Raw genomic sequence first — 24246 nt, forward strand, 5'->3', positions numbered from 1 at the left:
GCTGCAGAAATACAAGGCAAATATGCCAAGCAAATGCCATTATGCGTAGGATGTGATGTCAAATGTTTAGTAAAAGCACCACCATTGTGCAGCAAACAATAACGGGAGGAGAGGGGCATTCTAGTCTATTTGTAACTTCTATAGACTAGAATGGAGAGAGATGCACACATGTGTGGACATTTATGGCATAGGTTATGTATATCTCATTAATGTTAGTCATTTGGGCGCCACTTCAATTCGGAAGACCGAAGAATGCAAAACAGCAAGTAAAAACAACCCACTACCAGGCCACGTGAGCTCAGACAATATTTGGGGGGGTACACGGTGGCGATTGGTGTCCCATAGGAAAGAAACAGAGCAAACACAGATTGAAACTTGCGTTTTTCACGGCTCCAAAAACGGCTCAAGAAGTGACATGCACTTCTTTTTCACTGGCGTTTTTTTTATTTTATTTTTATGAAGCATTTTTTCAAATCGGCCCGTCGGAACAGAACGACGTTTTTCCCATTGAAATCAATTCCGCTTCCAATTTTTTGGCCGTTTTTCGGCCCGAAAATAAGCAGCATGAACATACCCTTAAATGTATCACCGGAGAATTACATATTACAATCTTGTGTTTGATTTAAATTTTTCATTGTTTTTTTTTTTTTAATGTAACTATGTATCTAAACAAAATCCTGAATTATTGCAGTTTTCACACTGGTCACTGGAGCGCATGCAATATGATGACATTTCTCATTTTCTGTAGCCAGCCAGCTGTGCTGTGTACACTGGGACAGAGTAAACAGTCGGTGGGGATTTAATGACAGCTCTATCGTACAGCTGGAGACCTATATAAAGGCAGGAAAGCAAAACTATACACACTCTGTATGCAGCTCTCCTGCCACCCCGCTGGTCTCTGTAAGTCCATTTTTTTTGAAGGCTGTCAGACAAACGCTTTTCTGGCCATTAAAAAATTACTTTTTTTTCCCTAAACACATTTGTAACGTATTCCACAGTATAGGTGATAAATTTGTTTAATGGGAAAACTCCCTAAACGCCCATTCATTTGCGGCGGCTACAGAACACACACACAGTCTGCTATACAGTTGTGGCGGTCACCTGATGTACACACATGACTGCATCATTTATAGCGTCGTCGTCCCCCTATTGGTGCATTTCCATTTGAGAAAGTTCTTCTATGGATAGGTTTGCGCACAGACACGGGGAGATATGGACGAATCGGTCATGAGAGTACACGACATAATCAGCTACTTCTATGATGGAATGGATGGGCTTTGGTGCAGTGACAACTATTTATATGCAAATGTGGAAAACTAAGCAGAAAAAGCAAACATGGTATTAATAAGTGCCATAAACTTTCACTTTAGAGGTGTCAAAAACGATGGCCAAATGGTGCCCCAGAAGCGGAAATCTTTTTTATGCACCTAGTGCAGATTCTGTTTCTTTGCAAGAAATGCAAGGCAAGGTGGATGGGAAAGGCTTATGCGGAGTAACAACATGTCCTTGACATCTCATTCAGAAACGTGTGCAGAAGACGCTTAATTCGAAGGCTGGGTTCACACAGATTTTCTTGCAGGAGGAAAATGTGGCTCAAAATTCCGTTTGGAATTTTGAGGCAGATTTTCCTCTGCCTGCACGCCAATTTTGGCGGCCATTGAGCGCCATGGGCATACAACGCAGCGATATCAATGGGAGGTCAGAAGCGTAAACGCCCTTCATTCGGCCGCGAGCAGGTATTTCCGCTCGCGAGGAAAAACACCTCCACCTCCCATTGAAGTCAACGGGAGGCATTTTCGGCCGTTCTTTTGGCGCGTTTTCCGCGTCCAAAAACTGTGTGTGAACTCCCCCTCAACGTGAGGCGCATGGAGGTTCAAAATTCAGAATACCTCGTGCCTCACATTAATAAGTGATAGAAAGCAGTTTTTTATTTTATTTCTTAACAGCGTAATCCTAAATAACGCTACAAATACACCGAATGTGTATACTGTAATGTTTATTGTACAAAAATGTGTATTTTTTAATTTTATTTACTTTTTCTTTTTAAACTTTAATATACTGCTAGATAGAGATATACACACACACACACACACAGGTATGTCCTAACAGGAAACATGGTCAGACAGCCCTGGGGTCCTTCAGTGGACTCTGGGCTGTCTGACCATATATGGCATGTCCCTCGATCACGTCACAGGGATTCCCCCAATCTCATTTTCCCCTTGGATGCTGCGGTCAGCTTTGACCGCAGCATTCAGGGGGAATAGCGGCGAAGATGAGAGGTTTCTCTGAACTCCGCCGTTAGAGCGGGGCTGAGGCTGTGTAATACAGCCATTGCCCCGCTCTTGACAATAAGTGCGCGCGTGGTCAGCATGAGATGATGCGGCCGGCGCTGCACTGATGAGCGGCGGCGCAGGCACTGAAGACAGAGAACATGGGGGTGTTTTGTAGTGCGCCCGCCATGTTCTGTCTTCAGTGCCGGCGCTCAAGAGTGCAGCGAAGGCCGCATCACATCATGCTGACCGCGTGCGCACTTACACTTGTTGTCAGCAGCGGGGCAATGGCTGTATTACACAACTGCAGCCCCGCTCTAACAACATTCATGTATCACTATACTTAGCTGTGCGGCCACATTACATCATACTAGTGACTACATTCATGTATTACAACACTGCGGCTGCACAGCTTTCAAATACATAAATTTACGGTATTGAACCGTTTGAGGGTGCACGGTATCGAAACAGTATCAGTTTCGATGCATTGTGCAACCCTAATGGGCCGATAGATGCCCTGTTCCCAGGGCAATGATCGGGAACGTTTATATGAACGCTCGTTTGCCCAATAACTCGCCCGTGTAAAAGGGCCTTAAGGCTCTGTTCACACCTCAATAAGTTTTTGTTTTTTTTATCAGGCTTCATTCGCATCTTGACAGTTTGAATAGCGTAAAAACGAAAAAAATCGACACCTGATGTTAACATGACCGATCCATTTTTTCCTCTATTTACTTACGATAACAGATCATAATGGGTGAGAACGGATCAGTCATATATCCTGCAAAAATGGAAATCATGACGCAAGTGTAAACAGAACCTAAGAAGTGGATACAATTGTACCCGGTCTATACAATCCTCAAAAATGGGGCAAACGACACAAAAAGTCACATTTGTTTTGCAACTTTGGGCCGTTTGCGTCATTTCTACACTAGAAAACATAGGAACGTCGTTAACTTCTCTCCATTGTATATTAGAATATTTTATAACTTTTACTTATGCAATAATTACAATTAAAAAAAAAAAAAAAAAAAAGTTGTCTGATAGAGAGCTTTTTATCAGTGGGCAATAAACGGATCCCATGCCATAGCAATTATCGCCAGGAGAACCACCCGCTGAATGGAATACGTAATGCCCTTTAAAATGAATGGCGCTTACACCTGAACAAGGATCCCCTCTATCATCCCAAAATGCTTTTTATAGGGATCGTCTATACGGAGAAGCGACGTTTAAAATGAAATCCCACTTCTGAAGCAACTTTAATAGGTAATGACAAAAAAGCAATACATAAATAAAAAGTAAATAACTTATAAAAGCGTGTGGAACCTGAAATCTCCTGTGGTTGCCATCAGTGGATCATTGTCTATACAAAGGAGACACAGGCTCACATAAAACCCATCAATAGATGACATCAGTCAGTGGTCTGGAGCCAGGTGACAGCCCAATAACTGCGGGCCATGACCAGAGCACTCCCATGTCTGAAGTCATTTCAAGAACACCATAAGGAATTGAGACACACACACATATATACACAGCTCCAAAAAGGTGGGGCTCACTGCCTCGATTACTTCATGCCATCCAAGGCTACACGTTCAACACAGGAAGTTGATGAAAAACAGGAGAATTTCAGTAAAAGCGCCTCCCTTGTAAGATTACGCAGAACTGCCCTTAGTCACTGAGCTCATCCACTGCTCGTTGCTGGTCAGGGTGATGCTGGCTATTACTCATACCAAGCAGTCAGGTCCGATCAGCTCCACCTAATGGCTATAGAGCCGGGAGGTCTCAGGACAGACACGCATGGCTTGTCAGACGCTCTGCTCCCCCACTCTGCTCTCTGACAGAACACACTTACTTCACACTCCTGCAGGGCCATTCCCAAGGAGAGGTGCACGTCAGACTTTAGAGGGTTAACAGCAGAGCCTGGAGCGTCCCATTGAGCTAGTGTCCGGGGAGTCGCAGTCCAGCGGTAGCGAATACTATTTATCTGCTCTCTACATTCCTCTTTCTTCTTCTTTTCTGCCTTCCTTCCTGTGGTTCAGTTAGCGCCACAATGACTTCTCTTCACAGAGCTCTTCTTTTTGCAGAGAGTAAGAAGGAAGCTATGCTCGCTCTCTGCTCCCCCTCGCTTTACTTCCTCCCCGTGACGTCACAGCTATAACTTTACTCCAGCCCTCCTCACACAGACGTCCCAAGCATCGACTCCTCCACCATCATCATCATAGAGAGAACGGCAGGAACGCCGCCTTTACCATAGAGAACACTTTCAAGAGCGGCGGTCCTCCAGACGCAAGAGAAGGGATATAGATAGTCGCTGAATTATTATTTGCTCTGTGGCAAAGCCAACCGTGCGCAGTTAGCGGAATTTAAACTATTTGGCGGGAGAGTCAAGAAATGGCAGAAGCTGGGTGAGTATTTAAAATGTATCTAAAGATAGAAAGGAAAACTTGACAGTGTTGTAACTGTGTGTTACCTTCTACTTCGAAGCTCCTGCCCCTCGTTTCTGTGAGCAAAAGTAGAGTTTTCAAAACAAAATTCAGCTGTTCTTCAAATCTTATGGGAAGCTATCAGTCTACTGGTCCCAAAAAAAAAAGCGTACCCCTGGATTCTCGTTCTGGAGTCCGTTGCACGGAGTAGATAGCGTTTTCTTGGCATCCGCCAAACCCAGATTCATCCATTTAACTGCCAGATAGTAAAATGTGATCCATCACGCCAGCGAACCCGTTTCCACTGCCCCAGGGTGCGTTACACCTCTCCAGCCGACGCTTGGCGTTGCACATAGCGATCATAGGCTTGCTGATCGACCACGGAAACCCATTTCATGAAGCTCCTGATGCTCCATTCTTGCGGTGATGTCACTTCCAGAAGCCGTTTAGAAATCTGTAGTTATTTAGACAATAGAGGATAAGTGTTTTTTTTTTTTTACACCACGCGTTTCAGAATTTAACAGCCCAAGCTTCCGCTTACAATGATGGCACTTACAGCTGACCGGGGCAGATCAGAAATTTTGTGAACTGACTATTGCCAGACTGTGACTGCCACATTTAAAGTCACTTCGCTCTTCCGTACGACATATACTACTATCAATGTGTGAGTCTATGGAGATTGTGTGTCTGTGTGCTTGATTTTATGCCCCTGTTTGCAATGGGTGTGGCTAAAACACATCAACTCCATAATTAGAGCTCCACATACTTTTTACCATTTAGTTTATGTATTTCCACTTCTCCGCCAGGAACGGAGACCAATCTTTCTCATTCTAGGGACCTTCCAACCACTTAAACTACCCACCATTACGCTTCCTCCAGCCTAAACCACGGTCAGCATGGATTTATGTGGTTTCCTCATCACAGACAACCCCTTTCACAGGGTGACGGTGGGGGAATGTAGTATTACATGGCGGCAAATGAACTGTGGGTTATTTTTGACAACCCCTTTAAGCTGGCTGTATACGTTAAATATACAGTGGCCACCAAAAGTTCGGGAACACCCTTCTAACTTTTTGAACGGCTTGAGGTAGGGGGTTGAAATTTGGAGGGATTTAATGGGGTCATAAAATCTACCAGTTAACGCCAAAAAAAGCCACCCCCACCCCCTTGGGGGTGGTGTGGTCGGGGGGCAGCAAAATATTAAATGGCACGGGGGGGGGCGTGTTTCCATTTGAAAGCTCTCTTCAATACAAAAACGATTAACGTTATAATTTTCATTATCGGCTACCGCCGGTGTTCGCATTACCCAAAATGTACCGCGCGGAGGTCGCACGGTTGGATTTACATCTCACCTTGCCGCCCGAGATAAGGACCCCGGTATTTAACGACTCCAAACCCTCTCTACTGTGTGTGTGTGCGCGCGCGTGCGTTGTCCGGCCAACCAAAGCAAGACCGAGGACGTGTGTTAGTACAAACATAACAATTACTGTATTAAATCAAATGTTCGAACTGATGTCCTTCAACAACTTGAGTGTCCTAAGCGAACGTAAAACGTGTCGTTAACGTTATTTATAACATCTGGTGTGATAGAATTCGAAATGTTCACTATTCTTTCCCGCAGCTCGTCTAAGATTGATATCCTAGTCTCATATGCTTTACTTTTTAAATACCCCCAGTCATGTGTATTCAGAATCCTGACACGTCTGAATCTTTTCTGTGAGATTTCCAGCAAGGCAAACGTAATCTCGCGAGATTACAATGTAAACGAGATTACGTTTGCCTTGATAGAAATCTCACAGAGATGCTACAGAAGTGTTAGGATTCTGAATACACATCACGTCCTGGCTGGAGGTAATGTCTATTCATTGTCCGAACACTGCAGTAACGTTATAGTATGTTTATGTGGCTGCACATAGCGATATAGCTATATTGCTATCTGCAGTGTAAATGAATGTAGAGAAGTGCATGACACTGATTGGTCACTGATTGGTCAGCGTCATACACTCCTCTGTACAACGCCCACTTGGTCTAAAGTACAAAACACGCCCACTTGGGCATTAAGAAACTCATTAGCATAAAGCTAAAAATCGCTAATAACGTGGTAAAAATAGATAGCTTTTTATTTAGAAAAACTGTCACCTACATTACAGCGCCCATCTCCTTATGTAGGAGATAGGGCACTTATAATGTGGTGATAGTCTCTTTAAATGTGCTTGATCCTTTGTTTCCCAGGTGATAAGCACATCCAGAGGTGCTTGGAAGTGGCTTATCCCCCTCTAAATATTGAAATAAACATGCTCAAAATGGGGTCAGAAGAGCGAGCTGTTAAAGCGCTCTATACATTTTTGATTTCTGTTTTTTTTTTTTTTTACTTCTCGTGTCCGCTTTAGCTGAAGTTGTCTGTTGTTGGGAAGCTTAGGGTCCTATTACACGGCCCAATATGAGATGTGAAAGCGAGCGCTAATCAAAGAGACAGGTCGATCGACGCTCATTTGCTCCTTTAACATGGGGCAATGATTGGTTATGTATGGAGGCGAGCGATTGTTATTACGATCGATCATCCGCATGCATTTGCATCATGTCAGCAGCGTATCCCCTTTTTTACACAGCTGATAGTTGCCCTGTTTACAGGGCAATGATCGAAACAAGCTTTGGGCAAACGAATGTTCACATAAATCATTGGTCTGTGTAACCCCATAACGACTGCCCACCGTCTCGACGGCAGTTGGTGCAGTTTCTTTGTCTACAGCGATGTCTTTTGGCGTTGCTGTAGAAGAGGCTGATGAACACTCATGTGAGCGCTCATCCTCTAAGCAGGAGCTGTAACTTACAGCTCCTGATCTTAGAGCAGCCTCCTGAATACAGCTGGGGTCGGAAAACATTCTCACCCAGCTGTTTAACCCTTGATCACCGCGGTTTGTGACCGTGGCATGATCAAAGGGAACTCCCCTGGAAACCCGGTGACTCGATCGAAGACCGGGGAATCTTTTTGCATTTATACCTAGAAACCTGCCATAACAGCAGCCTGTGTCATAGTGACACTGTATAATGTATTAGCATCCAGGAGTATGCTAATACATTATAAGTAAAAAAGTTATAAATAAAGTGGTCCCTTAGGCTTTGGCCACATCTGGGTCGGGACTCCATTCATGGGTTCCGTCAGAGCTTTCCGTTAGGGGAATCCATGAACGGAATCTAAACAAACAAATGGTGACTGGTCCGGTGCAAATGGTTTCTGTTTGTCACCGTTGTGTAAGGGTTCAGTCGTTTTGACTAAATGAATAGCGCAGTCGACCACGGTGTTGATCCTGTCAAAACTACGGAATTCTTACACAACGGTGACAAACGGAAACCGTTTGCACCGGGTTCGTCACAATTGAAATCCATGTTAGAGTTGGATTCCGTTCATGGGTTCCCCTGACGGAAAGCTCAGACGGAACCCATGAACGGAGTTCCAACGCAGCTGTGAAGAAAGAATTAATGGTAAGAAAAACAATGTAACAAAAATATAATTATTAAAATATATTATAAAATATTTTTATAAATAAACAAAGCACCCCAAAAAAGTCATTATTTTGCATTAAATATATTTTATTGCCCCTACATTTCATAAAAACAAAAAACCTACACATATTGGGTATCCATACAACCGTAATAATCTGAAGAATTAATTTAACAGGTTATTTAGCAAAAAACAAAGAGAAAAAAAAACTGTGCCAAAAACCGCTTTTTCCTATACACACGCCGTAAAAATAAAGTAAGCCACCAAGCCCCCCCCCCCCCCCCCAAACGTCGGGAAAAAAATTCTATTTCTCCCACATAAAACAAGGCCTCATACAGCCACGGCAATGAAAAGATATGGCTGCTGAAAGGCAGAGAGGCAAAAACAGAAGAATTTAGATGGTCATTAACCCCTTCCCGCTCCTGGACGTACTATTAGGTCATGGTAGCTGTATCGTTCGCACTCCATGACCTAATAGTAAGTCACGGGAGGAACGGCCATTTCGGCCGTCTTCCCGACACATACAGGAGCTGTGACAGCTGCTGTCTCGTACAGCAGTTGCCGCAGCTCCTATAGCGGGGACCGATCGCTGTGTCCCCGCCGATTAACCCCTTAAAAGCCGCGTTCAATAGTGATCGCGGATTCTTAAGGGTTAAATCACCATCGACAGCCCCGCTACATAATAGCGGGCAGCGATGGTTGCTGTGGCAACCGGATGCCTAACAATGGCGTCCGGCTATGCCATCTACAGAAGCCTAGTGGGTCCTGACTTACTAACTATGCTTGCTGTCAGTGAGTAGCTGACAGCTCTAATACACTGCACTACGCATGTAGTGCAGTAAATTAGAATTGCGATCAGGGCCTCCTGCCCTCATGTCCCCTAGTGGGACAAAGTAATAAAGTAAAAAAAAAGTTTTAAAAGTAAAAATCCACCTTTTTCCCTTATCAGTCCTTTTTATTGTTACTAAAAATAAATAAACCAATAAACTATACACAATTGGTATTGCCGCGTCCGTAACGGCCTGAACTACAAAATTATTTTGTTATTTATCCCGCGCGGTGAACGCCATAAAAGAAATGAATTATAAACCGTACCAGAATCACAATTCTTTGGTCACTTCACCTCCCAAAAAATTGAATAAAAAGAGAAGAGATCAAAAAATTGCGTGTACCTAAAAATGATACTGATCAAAACTACAGTTCGTTACGCAAAAAACAAGTCCTCACACGGCTTTATTGATGGAAAAATAAAGTTCTGGCTCTTAGAATAAGGCAACACAAAAAGTAAATGATTTTTTGCAAAAAGTATTTTATTGTGCAAACGCCATAAAGAAATAAAAAACTATAAACATCTGGTATCGCCGTAATCATATCTCCCCGCAGAATAAAGTGAATGTCATTTATAGCGCACGGTGAACGCTGTAAAAAAAATTAGAATAAAAAACAATAGTAGAATTGCTGTTTTTTAGTCACCACGCCTCTTAAAAATAGAATAGAAACTGATATTTGCTTCGGAGGCCGGTGCTTCAGTCCATTACCACGCTAGGGCCACGTGGGATATTTCTCAAAACTGCAGAACCTGGGCAATAAATATTGAGTTGCGTTTCTCTGGTGAAACCTTCTGTTTTACAGAAAAGAATATGGAATAAATGGATTTTCTGCCCAAAAAAATAAATGTAAATTGCACCTCTACTTTGCTCTAAATTCCTGTGAAACACCTAAAGGGTTAATACTTTGTTACTACTTTGTTGTGAATACTTTGAGAGGTCTAGTTTCTAAAATGGGGTGTTTTATGGGGGTTTCTAATATATAGGCCCCTCAAAGCAACTTCTGAACTGGAACTTAAAAAGAGAAAGAGGCAATACTTTACTTCTTACATTACATTGATAATGAGCAGCGCCCACCCCGAGATGACCCCAGTTTTGACCGTTTGTATAAACGGAGACCCCTATTGGACCATTACAGTGCCCAGTTTTCCCAAGCATACACCCCCGAGATGTGTATTTCTGTTGAGTCCCTGGTACATTTTTAAGAGACTCTGTCACCACATTATCAGTGCCGTATCTCCTACATAAAGAGATGGGCGCTATAATGTAGGTGAGAGCAGTGCTTTTTATTTAGAAAAACTCTATTTTTACCACGTTATTAGCGATTTTTAGCTTTATGCTAATGAGTTTCTTAATGCCCAAATGGGCGTGTTTTTACTTTAGACCAAGTTGTACAGAGGAATGTATGACGCTTACCAATCGGTGACCAATCAGCGTCATGCACTTCTCTCCATTCATGTAAACCGCACATAGCGATATAGCTATATTGCTATGTGCAGCCACATAAAAACGCTATAACGTTACTGCAGTGTCATGACAATGAATATACATTACCTCCAGCCAGGACGTGATGTGTATTCAGAATCATGACACTTCTGAATCTTTTCTGTTGGATTTCCAGCAAGGCAAACGTAATCTCGCAAGATTACGCTGTAAACTGTCATTTAAAACGAGATTACGTTTGCCTTGCTGGAAATCTCACAGAAAAGATTCAGAAGTGTCAGGATTCTGAATACACATCACGTCCTGGCTGGAGGTAATGTATATTCATTATCAGGACACTGTAATAATCTTATAGTGTGTGTATGTAGCTGTACATAACGATATAGCTATATCGCTAGTGCAGTGTAAATGAATGGAGAGAAGTGTATGACGCTGATTGGTCAGCGTCACACTCCTCTGTACAACGCCCACTTGGGCATTAAGAAATGAATTAGCATAAAGCTAAAATCGCTCAGAAAGTGGTAAAAATAGATAGTTTTTCGAAATAAAAAGCACTGTTGTCACCTACATTATAGCGCCCATCTCCTTATGTAGCAGATAGGGCACTTATAATATGGTGACAGAGTCTCTTTAAAGGGAGGCTTCAATTCCGCCAGTACGTGCCTAGTAAGAGGGCAAGGTATGGCATGAAGATGTATAATCTGCGCGAGGGCATCAGGGTATACCTACAAACTTAGGATATATGAAGGGAAGGACACCAGTATTCAGCCCCCAGAATGCCCCCCCCCCCCCTTACTGGGAGGTATGCAAAAATTGTGTGGGATTTGGTCCACCTCTACCTGGATAATTTTTATACCAGCATCCCACTCTTCAAGTGCCTCGCTTCCAGAAGTACTGTGGCATGCGGCACTGCTAGAAGAAATCTGAGAGGCCTCCCTAAGACTCTGCTTGGGCAAACACTCAGAAGGGGTGAGAGCAGGGCACAATCTAGCAGCAACATATTGTATGTCAAGTACAAGAGAGATGTCGCACCAGTACCCATGTACCTGTACGAGGTACCAGTACAGAGACCCCCAAACCAGACTGCATCCTGGACTACAATAGGTACATGGGAGGGGTGGACTTGTCAGATCAAGCCCTACAGCGCCATGCGGTGTGGTATAAGAAGCTGGCCGTGCACATCATACAGATGGCATTGTACTAGGGATGCACGGTGCATCGAAACTTCGATACTGTGCATCCCTAAACGGTTCGATACCGCTATTTCCTGTATTTCGATACTGAGCTGCGCAGCCGCACAGCTCAGTATAGTAATACATGAATGTATGGGAGCGCGGCTGTGTACTTCAGCCACAGCCCCGCTCCTGAGTCATAAGTTTGCGGGGTCAGGATGATGCGATGCGGCCAGCGCTGCACTAATGATCTGCGGCACTGGAGACAGAACATGGCGGGCGCACTACAAAACACCCCCATGTTCTGTCCTCCGTGCCTGAACTGCCGCTCATTAGTGCAGCGCCGGCCTCATCCCCTCATGCTGACCGCGCGCGCACTTCCTGTCAGGAGCGGGGCAATGGCTGTATTACACAGCCGCAGCCCCGCTCTATAACGGCGGAGTTCAGAGAAACCTCTCATCTCCGCCGTTATTCCCCTGAATGCTGCGATCACAGCGGACTGCAGCATTCAGGAGAAAATGAGCAGGGGGGATGCCCCTGGATCGCGTCACAGGGAATTCCTGTGACGCGATCGAGGGCCATACCATATATGGGCAGACAGCCCAGGGTCTATTGACGGACCCCAGGGCTGTCTTACCATTTTTCATGTTGTTAGGACATACCCAAGTATGTCCTAACAACTGCCTGTGTGCTATCTGTCCACAGGCTAATGTACTGGCACATATCTGATATATGTCAGTACATTAGAGTTTAAAAATAAAGTAAAAACAAAGTATTGTTAAAATGAAAAAAAAATACACATTCACCTTTTTTACAATAAACATTAAAATAAGTCTCAATACATAAAATATACACATTCAGTATTGGCGCGCGCAACAATTTTTTTGCATCATTTATGAGGTGTACGCTGTAAAAAAATGAAATAAACACGGCTTTCTTTCACTTATTAATGTGAGGCGCGAGGTGCGATGAATTTAACCTCCATGTTCCTCACATTAATAGTAATTAACCCCATCATGTACCTCGCACATTAACCCATTATGACTAAGAAACATGATGGGATTAATTACTATTAATGTGAGGCGCGTTCAAAATTCATCACACGTCGCGCCTCACCTCAGAAAACGGAAGAATTTTTTTTTTTATTACTGTTGGCAAAAGTATCTAAATTGGTATCGAAATCGCAATATTAAACGAAGTATCGGTATCGAAGTCCAAATTCTGGTATCGTGACATCCCTACATTGTACAATGCGTACGTGCTACATTGATGTGCAGGCCAGACGGGAACTTTCCTGGAATATCAAGAGGTGGTTATCAAGAACCTAATATTTAGGGACCAAGAAGGGGGGGCACCCAGTACTTCTGGAAGCGAGGCCACACGCATCGTACCAGGGCAACACTTGGCAGGAGAAGTTCCCCAAACTGGCAAGAAGGGAAAAAGTAGAAAGAGGTTGTCTGCTATAAGAGGGGGATAAGGTAGGACACAATATATCAATTAGGGATGTCACGATACCAGAATTTGGACTTCGATACTGATACTTCGTTTAGTATTGCGATTTCGATACCAATTTCGATACTTTTGCCAACAGTAATAAAAAAGAAAAATCTTCAGTTTTCTGATGTGAGGCGCGACGTGTGATGAATTTTGAACGCACCTCACATTAATAGTAATTAATCCCATCATGTTTCTCAGTCATATTGGGTTAATGTGCGAGGTACATGATGGGGTTAATTACTATTAATGTGAGGAACATGGAGGGTAAATTCATCGCACCTCGCGCCTCACATTAATAAGTGAATGAAAGCCGTGTTTATTTCATTTTTTTACAGCGTACACATCATAAATGATGCAAAAAAAATTGTTGTGCGCCATTACTGAATGTGTATATTTTATGTATTGAGACTTAATTTAATGTTTATTGTAAAAAAGGTGAAGGTGTATTTTTTTAAAATTTTAACAATACTTTGTTTTTACTTTATTTTTAAACTTTAATGTACTGACATATATCAGATATATGCCAGTACATTAGCCTGTGGACGGATAGCACAGACATATATCAGATATGTGCCAGTACATTAGCCTGTGGACGGATAGCACAGACATATATCAGATATGTGCCAGTACATTAGCCTGTGGACAGATAGCACACAGGCTGTTGTTAGGACATACTTGGGTATGTCCTAACAACATGAAATATGGTAAGACAGCCCTGGGGTCTGTCAATAGACCCAGGGCTGTCTGCCCATATATGGTATGGCCCTCGATCGCGTCACAGGAATTCCCTGTGACGCGATCCAGGGGCATCCCCCCTTCTCATTTTCCCCTGAATGCTGCAGTCAGCTGTGATCGCAGCATTCAGGGGAATAGCGGCGGAGATGAGAGGTTTCTCTGATCTCCGCCGTTATAGAGCGGGGCTGCGGCTGTGTAATACAACCATTGCCCCGCTCCTGACAGGAAGTGCGCGCGCGGTCAGCATGAGGAGGTGCGGCCGGCGCTGCACTAATGAGCGGCAGTTCAGGCACTGAGGACAGAACATGGGGGTGTTTTGCAGTGCGCCCGCCATGTTCTGTCTTCAGTGCCGCCGCTCATTAGTGCAGCGCTGGCCGCATCGCATCATCCTGACCCCGCAAACTTATCATGACTCAGGAGCGGGGCTGTGGCTGAATTACACAGCCGCAGCCGCGCTCCCATACATTCATGTGTTACTATACTGAGCTGTGCGGCTGCGCAGCTCAGTATCGAAATACAGGAAATAGCGGTATCGAACCGTTTAGGGATGCACAGTATCGAAACAGTATCGAAGTTTCGATGCACCGTGCATCCCTAATATCAATGTGACACGTGTCCCGAAAAACCAGAGCTCTGTATGAAAGTGTTTTAATATTTATCATACATCACTTGATTTTTAATCTACCCCAGTTTTACTTACCCTGATGCACTCCGCACAGCTTATCCCCCCTCGTCTTTCCCCTCTGGGCCCTGCTGGTGTATGTCTCTGGTCAAAATGCTCACTACACCTCTACATGAATGCCTTAAGGGGTGTAGTTTTTAAAACTGGGTCACTTCTCGGGGGTTTCAACTGTACTGGTACCTCAGGGGCTTCTGCATTCACGACTTGGCACCAGAAAATCCCCAGTAGGCCAAATGTTGGTCCGTCCCTTCTAAGCCTGCCGTGTGCCCAGGCATCAGATAATGGGCACATGTAGGGTATTGCCGTACCCAGGAGAACCCACATTACAATTTATAGGGTGTATATCTCCGGTGGCGCATGCTGGGCACAATATATTGGACACTGAAATAGCATACATATAGAAAATTGCAAATCTCACACTTTACCTTCTGCTAAGGGGTGTAGATTTTAAAATGGGGTCGCTTCTTGGGGGTTTCCATTGCGTTGATACCTCTGGTGCTCCGCATTGCAACATGGCACCCGAAAACCAATCCAGCAAAATCTTGACTCCAAAGCGCTCCTTTCCTTCTGAGCCCTCCCATGGGCCCAAACGGCAGTTTATCACCACAAATGGGGTATTGCCGCAATCAGGACAAATTAGCCAACAAAATGGGGTATTTTATTTCTTGTGAAAAAAGAAATTTTGAGCCAAAACGACATATTTAAAAAAATGAATTTTTTTTTTTTAAAAATTCACAGCCCAATTCAAATACGTTCTATGAAAAAACTATGGCGTGTAAATGGTCACAACACCCATAAATGAATTCCTTAAGGGGTGTAGTTTCCGAAATGGGGTCACTTCTGGTGGCTTTCCTTTGCTTTGATACCTCTGGGGCTCTGCAAATGCGACGTGGCACCCGAAAACCAATCCAGCAAAATCTGGACTCCAAAAAACAAATAGCGCTCCTTTCTTTCTGAGCCCTCCCATGGGACCAAAGAGCAGTTTATCACCACAAATGGGGTATTGCCGCATTCAGTAGAAATTGGGCAAGAAAATGGGGTGTTTTGTTCCCTGTGAATATAAGAAATTCTTATAAAAAAATGACATCTTATTGGAACAAATTCAATTTTTTTAATTTCACAGCCCAATTCATATACGTGCTATGTAAAAACTGTGGAGTCAAAATGGTAACCACAACCATAAATTAATTCTTTGAGGGGTGTAGTTTCCAGAATGGGGGTCACTTTTGGGGGGATTCCTACTGTTTTGGCACCTCAACACTTCTTCAAACCTGGCATGCTGCCTAAAATATATTCTAATAAAAAAAGAGGCCCCAAAATGCACTAGGTGCTTCTTTGCTTCTAGAGCTTGTGTTTTAGTCCACGAGCGCACTAGAGACACATGTGGGACATTTCTAAAAACCGCATAATCTGGACAATACATATTTAGTAGTGTTTCTCTGGTAAAACCTTCTGTGTTACAGAAAAAAATTGAAATTCAGCAAGAAAAATTAAATTGGCAAATTTCACCTCCACTTTGCTTTAATTCCTGTGAAATGCCTAAAGGCATAAAAAAAAAACCTTTCTAAATGCTGTTTTGAGTACTTTGAGGGGGTCTTGTTTTTAAAATGGGGTGTTCTATGGGGGTTTCTAATACATAGGCCCCTCAAAGCCACTTTAGAACTAAACAGGTACCTTTAAAAAAAAAAAAAAAAAAAAAGGGGTTTGAAATTTTCTTAAAAATATGAGAAATTGCTGTTTTGTTCTAAGCCTTGTAACGTCTAAGAAAAATAAAAGATTGTTCGATAAAAGATGCAAATCTAAAGTAGACATATGGGAATGTGAACTAGTAACTATTTTGAGTGGTATATCCATCTGTTTTACAAGCAGATGCATTTAACCCCTTAATGACCAGCCTATTTTAAACCTTAATGACCAAGCCATTTTTTTACGTTTTTCCATCGTCGCATTCCAAGAGCTATAACCTTTTTTTATTTTTGTGTCGACATAGCTGTATAAGGTCTTGTTTTTTGCAGGACAAGTTGTTGTATTTTTTAATAGCACCATTTTAGGGGACATATTATTATTTATTCATTTAACTTTTATTTTTATTTTTTTCGGGGGGAATAGAATAAAACCTGAAATTTCGCCACTCTTTTTCGCGTCTTAAATCAACGCCGTTTACCGTGTCATATGAAAACACAATAACTTTATTCAGTGGGTTGTTACGATTGCAACGATACAGAAACTATACAAATTTGGTATGTTTTACTACTTTTACACAGTAAAAATGCTTTTTTTTTTCAAAATTATTTGAAAAGCCGTAACGTTTTTATTTTTTCGCCGATGCGGTTGTATGAGGGCTTATTTTTTGCGGGAAGACTTGTAGTTTTTATTGGTACCATTTTGGAGTAGATGCGACTTTTTATCACATTTTTTTTTTTAAGTCAGGATTCACAGAAAACAGCAAGTTTTCCATAGTTTTCTATTAAATTTTTTATGGCGTTCACTGTGCGGGTTAAATAATGTAATAGATTTATAGTCGGGGTCGTTACGGACGCGGCGATACCAAATATGTGTAACTTTTTTACTTTTATTTTGGTTTTTTAATAGTAAAGCATTTTGTAAGGGGAAAAGGTGGGTTTTTCATTTTTTTTTTTTTAAATTAACTTTATTAAACTTTTTTTTTACTAGTCCCACTAGGGGACTTTAATATGCCATCATCCGATCGCTATTCTAATACACTGCAATACTTTTGTATTGCAGTGTATTACTGCCTGTCCGTTTAAAACGGACAGGCATCTGCTAGGTCATGCCTGCGGCATGATCTAGCAGGCATTTGCTCCAGGCAGACCTGGGGGCCTTTATTAGGCCCTCGGCTGCCATTGGAGACACAGACACTTGGCGATCGTATCGCCGGGTGTCGGTGGGGGAGAGAGGGAGCTCCCTCCCTCTCTCCAAAACCATTCAGATGCGGTGCACGCTATTGTGCACCGCATCTGAGGGGTTAAACGGGTGAGATCGATACTTATATCGATCTCACACGTTCGAGCAGGGACGCCCTCAGCTGCCTCTGGCAGCTCAGAGCAGGGAGATTTGACGGCTCCCTGCTCTGTTTACTTTATCCTGATGCAGTGCCGTAAAAAGGCTTATGCATCAGAATAAAAAACGTTAGTGGCCGCCGTTAAAAGGCGTATTGGCGGTCACTAACGGGTTAAATTCAGAAAAATGCTATTTTTTTCTAAATTTTCTCTAAACTTTGCAATTTTTCACAAATAAACACTGAATATATCGACCAAATTTTACCACTAACATAAAGCCCAATGTCTCACGAGAAAACAGTCTCAGAATCGCTTGGATAGGTTTAAGCATTCCCAAGTTATTACCACATAAAGTGAAATATGTCAGATTTGAAAAATGTCAGAGGAAAGTCCCCCTTTATGAGCCAGAGTGGAGAGTCGCTGGAACTAAGAAATTCAGCAATAGTTATTTACATTAATATTGCTTTTATTTATGAGAGAGCCTATAGTAATTCACATTACAATGCCATATGGTGGCTAGTAATTTGATGTCCATAACTTGACTCATTTATGAAGAAATATGTGGTATTGTACAGCGTAAGGCCCTTTTTATTGTGTCCATTAATCTGATGACCAGAATCATTGGTAGCCACGACCACACAATTGACTGATAACAGAAAATATGAGTGGCGGTAACAATTGAGCATATAGATTCAGCAATAGCCCATTAGTGACAGGCGGTCTGTAAGTGACTGGTACAGTCAGTGAAATGGGGCTTTTTTTCATTGGCTGCCGTGCCTGCCCATCAACGAGTTATGCTGCCGGAACGACGATGTGGCCGAAATGATGACTGACCAATGATGGACAAGAGGCCAACATCGCCGTATTGAGATGGGGCTATAATATTGGCTGGCAGGCCTGTCCGTCAACTAAGGCCTAAACCACAAAGCCAAAATGATGGCTGACCAATAATAGAAGAATACAGCATTAGCCACGTCACCATCGGCTAACCAATGCAAGATGGACACATCACTAAGTTTAGTCACAATTGACAGTACCTCAAATTTTAAAAGGCCGTCTGTTCGGGCCTTTTAACATCAGCGTTGCCTTTCCGTTTAGGGGTTCCATCTGAGGTATCCGCCAGGGTTAATCCCTTATCTGGAAAGCAAACTGCGCTATTGATTCCGTCAAAACAATGGAACCCCGTCAGAATGGTGACATACGGGAAACCACTAGTATGAAAAACCAGCCCATGCCTGGACAACCGCTTTAAATTAGCATAGGTGATTTAGTAAATGTTAACCCCTTAAGGACGCAGCCTAGTTTTGGCCTTAAGGCTCAGAGCCCATTTTTCAAATCTGACATATTTCACTTTATGTGGTAATAACGTCGGAATGCTTAAACCTATCCAAGCGATTCTGAGATTGTTTTCTCGTGACACATTGGGCTTCATGTTCGTGGTAAAATTTGGTCGATATATTCAGTGTTTATTGGTGAAAAATTGCAAAATTTAGTGAAAATTTGGAAAAAATAGCATTTTTCAGAATTTTAATGCATCTGCTTGTAAAACAGACGGTTATACCACCCAAAATAGTTACTATTTCACACTTCCCATATGTCTACTTTAGATTGGCATCGTTTTTTGAACATTCTTTTATTTTTCTTGGACGTTACAAGGCTTAGAACCTAAACAGCAATTTCTCATATTTTTAAGAAAATTTCAAAATCCTTTTTTTTAAGGTACCTCTTGAGTTCTGAAGAGGATTTGAGGGGCCTATGTATTAGAAACCCTGATAAAACACCCCATTTTAAAAACTAGACCCCTTAAAGTATTCAAAACAGCATTTCGAACGTTTTTTAACCCTTCAGGCATTTCACAGGAATTAAAGCAAAGTGGAGGTGAAATTTGCAAATTTCATTTTTCTTGCTGAATTTCAATTTTATTCATTTTTTTTCTGTAACACAGAAGGTTTTACCAGAGAAACACTACTAAATATGTATTGTCCAGATTCTGCAGTTTTTAGAAATGTCCCACATGTGGTTCTACTGCGCTCGTGGACTAAAACACAAGCCCTAGAAGCAAAGAAGCACCTAGTGCATTTTGAGTCCTCTTTTTTATTAGAATATATTTTAGGCAGCATGCCAGGTTTGAAGAGGTGTTGAGGTGCCAAAACAGTAGGAATCCCCGAATAGTGACCCCATTTTGGAAACTACACCCCTCAAGGAACTAATTTATGGTTGTTGTTACAATTTTGACCGCACAGTTTTTTCACAGCACCTATTTGAATTGGGCTGTGAAATTAAAAAAATGACATTTTTTCCAATAAGATGTCATGTGTGATCAAAATTTATTATTTTCACAGGGAACAAAATACCCCATTTTGTTGCCCAATTTGTCCTTAGTGCGGCAATACCCCATTTGTGGTGATAAACTGCCGTTTGGGCCCATGGGAGGGCTCAGAATGAAAGGAGCGCTATGTGTTTGTTGGAGTCCAGATTTTGCTGGATTGGTTTTCGGGTGCCATGTTGCATTTGCAGAGCCCCAGTGGTATCAAAGCAATGGAAACCCACAGAAGTGACCCCATTTTGGAAACTACACCCCTCAAGGAATTCAAATATGGTTATTGTTACAATTTTGTCCGCACAATTTTTTCACAGCACCTATTTGAATTGGGCTGTGAAATGAAAAAAATTAAATTTTTTCCAATAAGATGTCATTTTTTATCAAAATTTCTTATTTTCACAGGGAACAAAATACCCCATTTTGTTGCCCAATTTCTCCTGAGTGCAGCAATACCCCATTTGTGGCGATAAACTGCAGTTTGGGCCCATGGGAGGCCTCAGAAGTGAAGTAGCGCTGTGTGTTCTTTGGAGTGCAGATTTTGCTGGTTTGGTTTTCGGGTGCCATGTCGCATTTGCAGAGCCCCAGAGGTATCAAAGCAATGGAAACCCACTATAACTGACCCCATTTTGGAAACTACACCCCTCAAGGAATTCATTTATGGGTGTTGTGACCATTTAGACCCCATAGTTTCTTCACAGAACTTATTTGAATTGGGCTGGGAATTTTAAAAAAAAATATTTTTTCCAATAATATGTCGTTTTAGCTCAAAAATTCTTATTGTCTCCATAAATAAAATACTACATTTTGTTGCCCAATTTGTCCTGAGTGCGGCAATACCCCATTTGTGACGATAAACTGCTGTTTGGGCCCATGGGAGGGCTCAGAAGGAAAGGAGCGCTATGTGTTTGTTGGAGTACAGATTTTGCTGGTTTGGTTTTCGGGTGCCATGTCGCATTTGCAGAGCCCCATAGGTATCAAAGCAATGGAAACCCACCAGAAGTGACCCCATTTTGGAAACTACACCCCTCAAGGAATTCATTTATGGGTGTTGTGACCATTTTGACCCCATAGTTTTTTCACAGAACTTATTTGAATTGGGCTTGGAATTAAAACAAAATTAATTTTTTCCAATAATATGTAGTTTTGGCTGAAAATTTCTTATTTTCACAAGAAATAAAATACCCCATTCTGTTGCGCAATTTGTCCTGAGTGCAGCAATACCCCATTTGTGGTGATAAACTGCCGTTTGGGCCCATGGGAGGGCTCAGAACGAAAGGACCACCATTTGGCCTACTGGGGATTTTCTCGTGCAAAGTCATGTGTGCAGAAGCCCCAGTACAGTTTAAACCCGCAAGAAGTCACCCCGTTTTAAAAACTACACCCTTAAGGCATTCATCTAGAGGTGTAGTGAGCATTTTGACCGGAGAGATACACCCCATAAACTGTAATGTGGGTTCTCCCGGGTATGGCAATACCCTCAATGTGGTTGTTATCAGCTGCTTGGGCACACAGCAGGGCTCAGAAGGGAAAGATAAGCGGGGATAAGCTGTGCGGAGTGCATCAGGGTAAGTAGAATTGGGGTAAATTATAAAACAAGGGATGTATGATAAATGTTAAAACACTTTTTCATAGAGAGCTCTGGTTTTTCGGGACACGCGTTACATTGATATATTGTGTCCTCCCTTATACCCCTCTTATAGCAGACTTTGCACCTCTTTTGACTTTTTCCCTTCTTGCCAGTTTGGGGAACTTCTCCTGGAAAGTGTTGCCCTGGTACGATGCGTGTGGCCTCGCTTCCAGAAGTACTGGGTGCCCCCCCCCGTTCCTGGTCCCTAAAGATTAGGTTCTTGATAATCACCTCTTGAAATTCCAGGAAAGTTCCCCTCTGGCCTGTACATCGACGTAGCACGTACACATTGTACAATGCCATCTGTATGATGTGCCCGGCCAGCTTCTTATACCACAGCGCATGGCGCTGTAGGGCTTCGGGACTTGATCTGACAAGTCCACCCCTCCCATGTACCTATTGTAGTACAGGATGCAGTCTGGTTTAGGGGTCGCTGTACTGGTACCTCGTACAGGTACATGGGTACTGTTGTGACATCTCTCTTGTCCTTGTACTTGACACACAATATGTTGCTGCTAGAATGTGCCCTGCGCTCACCCCTTCTTGTTTGCCCTGCAGAGTCTTAGGGAGGCCTCTCAGATTTCTTCTAGCAGTGCCGCATGCCACAGGACTGGAAGCGAGGCAGTTGAAGAGTGGGACGCCGGTATAAAAATTATCCAGGTAGAGGTGGTAACCCTGGTCCAGCAGTGGGTGTACCAAATCCCACACAATTTTTGCATTAACTCCCAGTAAGCGGGGGCATTCTGGGGGCTGAGCACTGGTGTCCTTCCCTTCATATATCCTAAACCTGTATGTATACCCTGATGCACTCTCGCACAGCTCATACATCTTCACGCCATACCTTGCCCTCTTACCCGGCAGGTACTCGCGGAATTGAACCCTCCCTTTAAAATCCACCAAGGACTCATCAATAGAAATACACTTCTTGGGGGTGTATGCTTGGGAAAACCGGGCACTGAAACGGTCTAATAGGGGTCTCCGTTTATACAAACGGTCAAAACTGGGGTCATCTCGGGGTGGGCACGGCTCATTATCAGTATGATGTAAGAAGCCAAGTATTGCCTGATTTTTTATTTTTTTTTAGGTTACAGTTCAGTTTTGAAGTTGCTTTGATGGACCTATATATTAGAAACCCCTATCAAACACCCCATTTTAGAAACTAGACCCCTCAAAGTATTCACAACAGCATTTAGAAAGTTTATGAACCCTTTAGGTGTTTCACAGGAATTTAGAGCAAAGTAGAGGTGAAATAAAAAAAATTTTTTTGTCAGAAAATCCTCTTTATACCATTTTTTTTTATAACACAAAAGGTTTTACCAGAGAAACGCAACTTAATACGTATCGCCCAGATTCTGCAGTTTTGAGAAATATCCCACATGTGGCCCTAGTGCAGTAATGGACTGAAGCGCCGGCCTCCGAAGCAAAGGAGCGCCTAGTGGATTTTGAGGCATCCTTTTTATTAGGCACCATGTCCGGTTTGAAGAGGTCTTGTGGTGCCAAAACAGTGGAAACCCCCCAAAAGTGACCCCATTTTGAAAACTAGACCCCTTGAGGAATCCATTGTAGTTTTCTTGGGGTGCATGCGGCTTTTTGATCAGTTTTTATTCTATTTTTAGGTGGCGTGGTGACTAAAAAACAGCAATCCTACTATTGTTTTTTTAATCTATTTTTTTTACAGCGTGCACCGTGCACTATAAATGACATATGCACTTTATTCTGCGGGGCGATACGATTACGGCGATACCAGATGTTTATATTTTTTTTTATGTCTTATGGCGTTTACACAATAAAATACGTTTTGTAAACAATCATTCACTTTTTGTGTTACCTTATTCTAAGAGCCAGAACGGTTTTATTTTTCCATCAATAAAGCCGTGCGAGGACTTATTTTTTGCGTAACGAACTGTAGTTTCGATCAGTACCATTTTTAGGGACATGCGACTTTTTGATCTCTTTTTATTCCATTTTTTGGGAGGTGAAGTGACCAAACAATTGTTATTGTGGTACGGTTTATTATTATTTTCTTTTACGGCGTTCACCGCGCGGGATAAATAACGAAATAATTTTGTAGTTCAGGCCGTTACGGACGCGGCGATACCAATTATGTATAGTTTATTTGTTTGTTTATATATTTTTATTAATAATAAAGGACTGATAAGGGAAAAGGGGGGATTTTTACTTTTAATACTTTTAAAACTTTTATTTTCTTATTTTTACACATCTTTTTTTAACTTTTTTTTAACTTTATTACTTTGTCCCATTAGGGGACTTGAGGGCAGGAGGCCCTGATCGCTATTCTAATACACTGCACTACATGCGTAGTGCAGTGTATTAGAACTGTCAGCTACTCACTGACAGCAAGCATAGTGGGTCCTGACGTTGTCAGGACCCACTAGGCTTCCGTCGATGGCAGAGCCGGACGCCATTGTTTGGTGTCCGGTTGCCATAGCCACCATCGCCAGCCGCTATCGCGTAGCAGGCTGGCGATTGTAGCTTAACCCCTAAAAAGCCGTGATCACTATTGAACACGGCTTTTAAGGGGTTAATCAGCGGGGACACAGCGATCGGTCCCCGCTGTAGGAGCTGTGACAGCTGCTGTACGAGACAGCAGCTGTCACAGCTCCTGCATGTGTCGGGAGGACGGCCGAAATGGCCGTTATCCCCGCGACGTAATAATCCGTCGCCGAGCGCTAACGATACAGTTAGCGCGACGGATTATTACGTCGCT

The 24246-nt window shown here is 42.7% G+C and overlaps 2 protein-coding genes across 7 annotated transcripts in view; one reads left to right on the plus strand and one right to left on the minus strand.

The window, feature by feature from the left end:
• Positions 1–4470, minus strand: part of MYO9B (myosin IXB) — a 209155-nt gene extending 204685 nt beyond the window's left edge. For all 5 annotated transcript variants that reach the window (XM_075825311.1, XM_075825308.1, XM_075825307.1 and 2 more), the window contains exon 1: positions 4120–4470. The gene's annotated coding sequence lies outside the window, so the exon portion shown is untranslated. The remainder of the gene's footprint in view (positions 1–4119) is intronic.
• HAUS8 (HAUS augmin like complex subunit 8) overlaps positions 4100–24246 on the plus strand; it is a 178193-nt gene continuing 158046 nt past the window's right edge. The window contains exon 1 of one of the 2 annotated variants that reach the window (XM_075825313.1): positions 4100–4672. In XM_075825313.1, the coding sequence (XP_075681428.1) occupies positions 4659–4672 (14 nt within the window). In that variant the 5' untranslated portion in view covers positions 4100–4658. The remainder of the gene's footprint in view (positions 4673–24246) is intronic. The other variant, XM_075825314.1, reaches the window with a different exon arrangement.

This window comes from Rhinoderma darwinii, chromosome 1 (assembly GCF_050947455.1).
Source record: "Rhinoderma darwinii isolate aRhiDar2 chromosome 1, aRhiDar2.hap1, whole genome shotgun sequence".
NCBI lineage: Eukaryota > Metazoa > Chordata > Amphibia > Anura > Rhinodermatidae > Rhinoderma > Rhinoderma darwinii.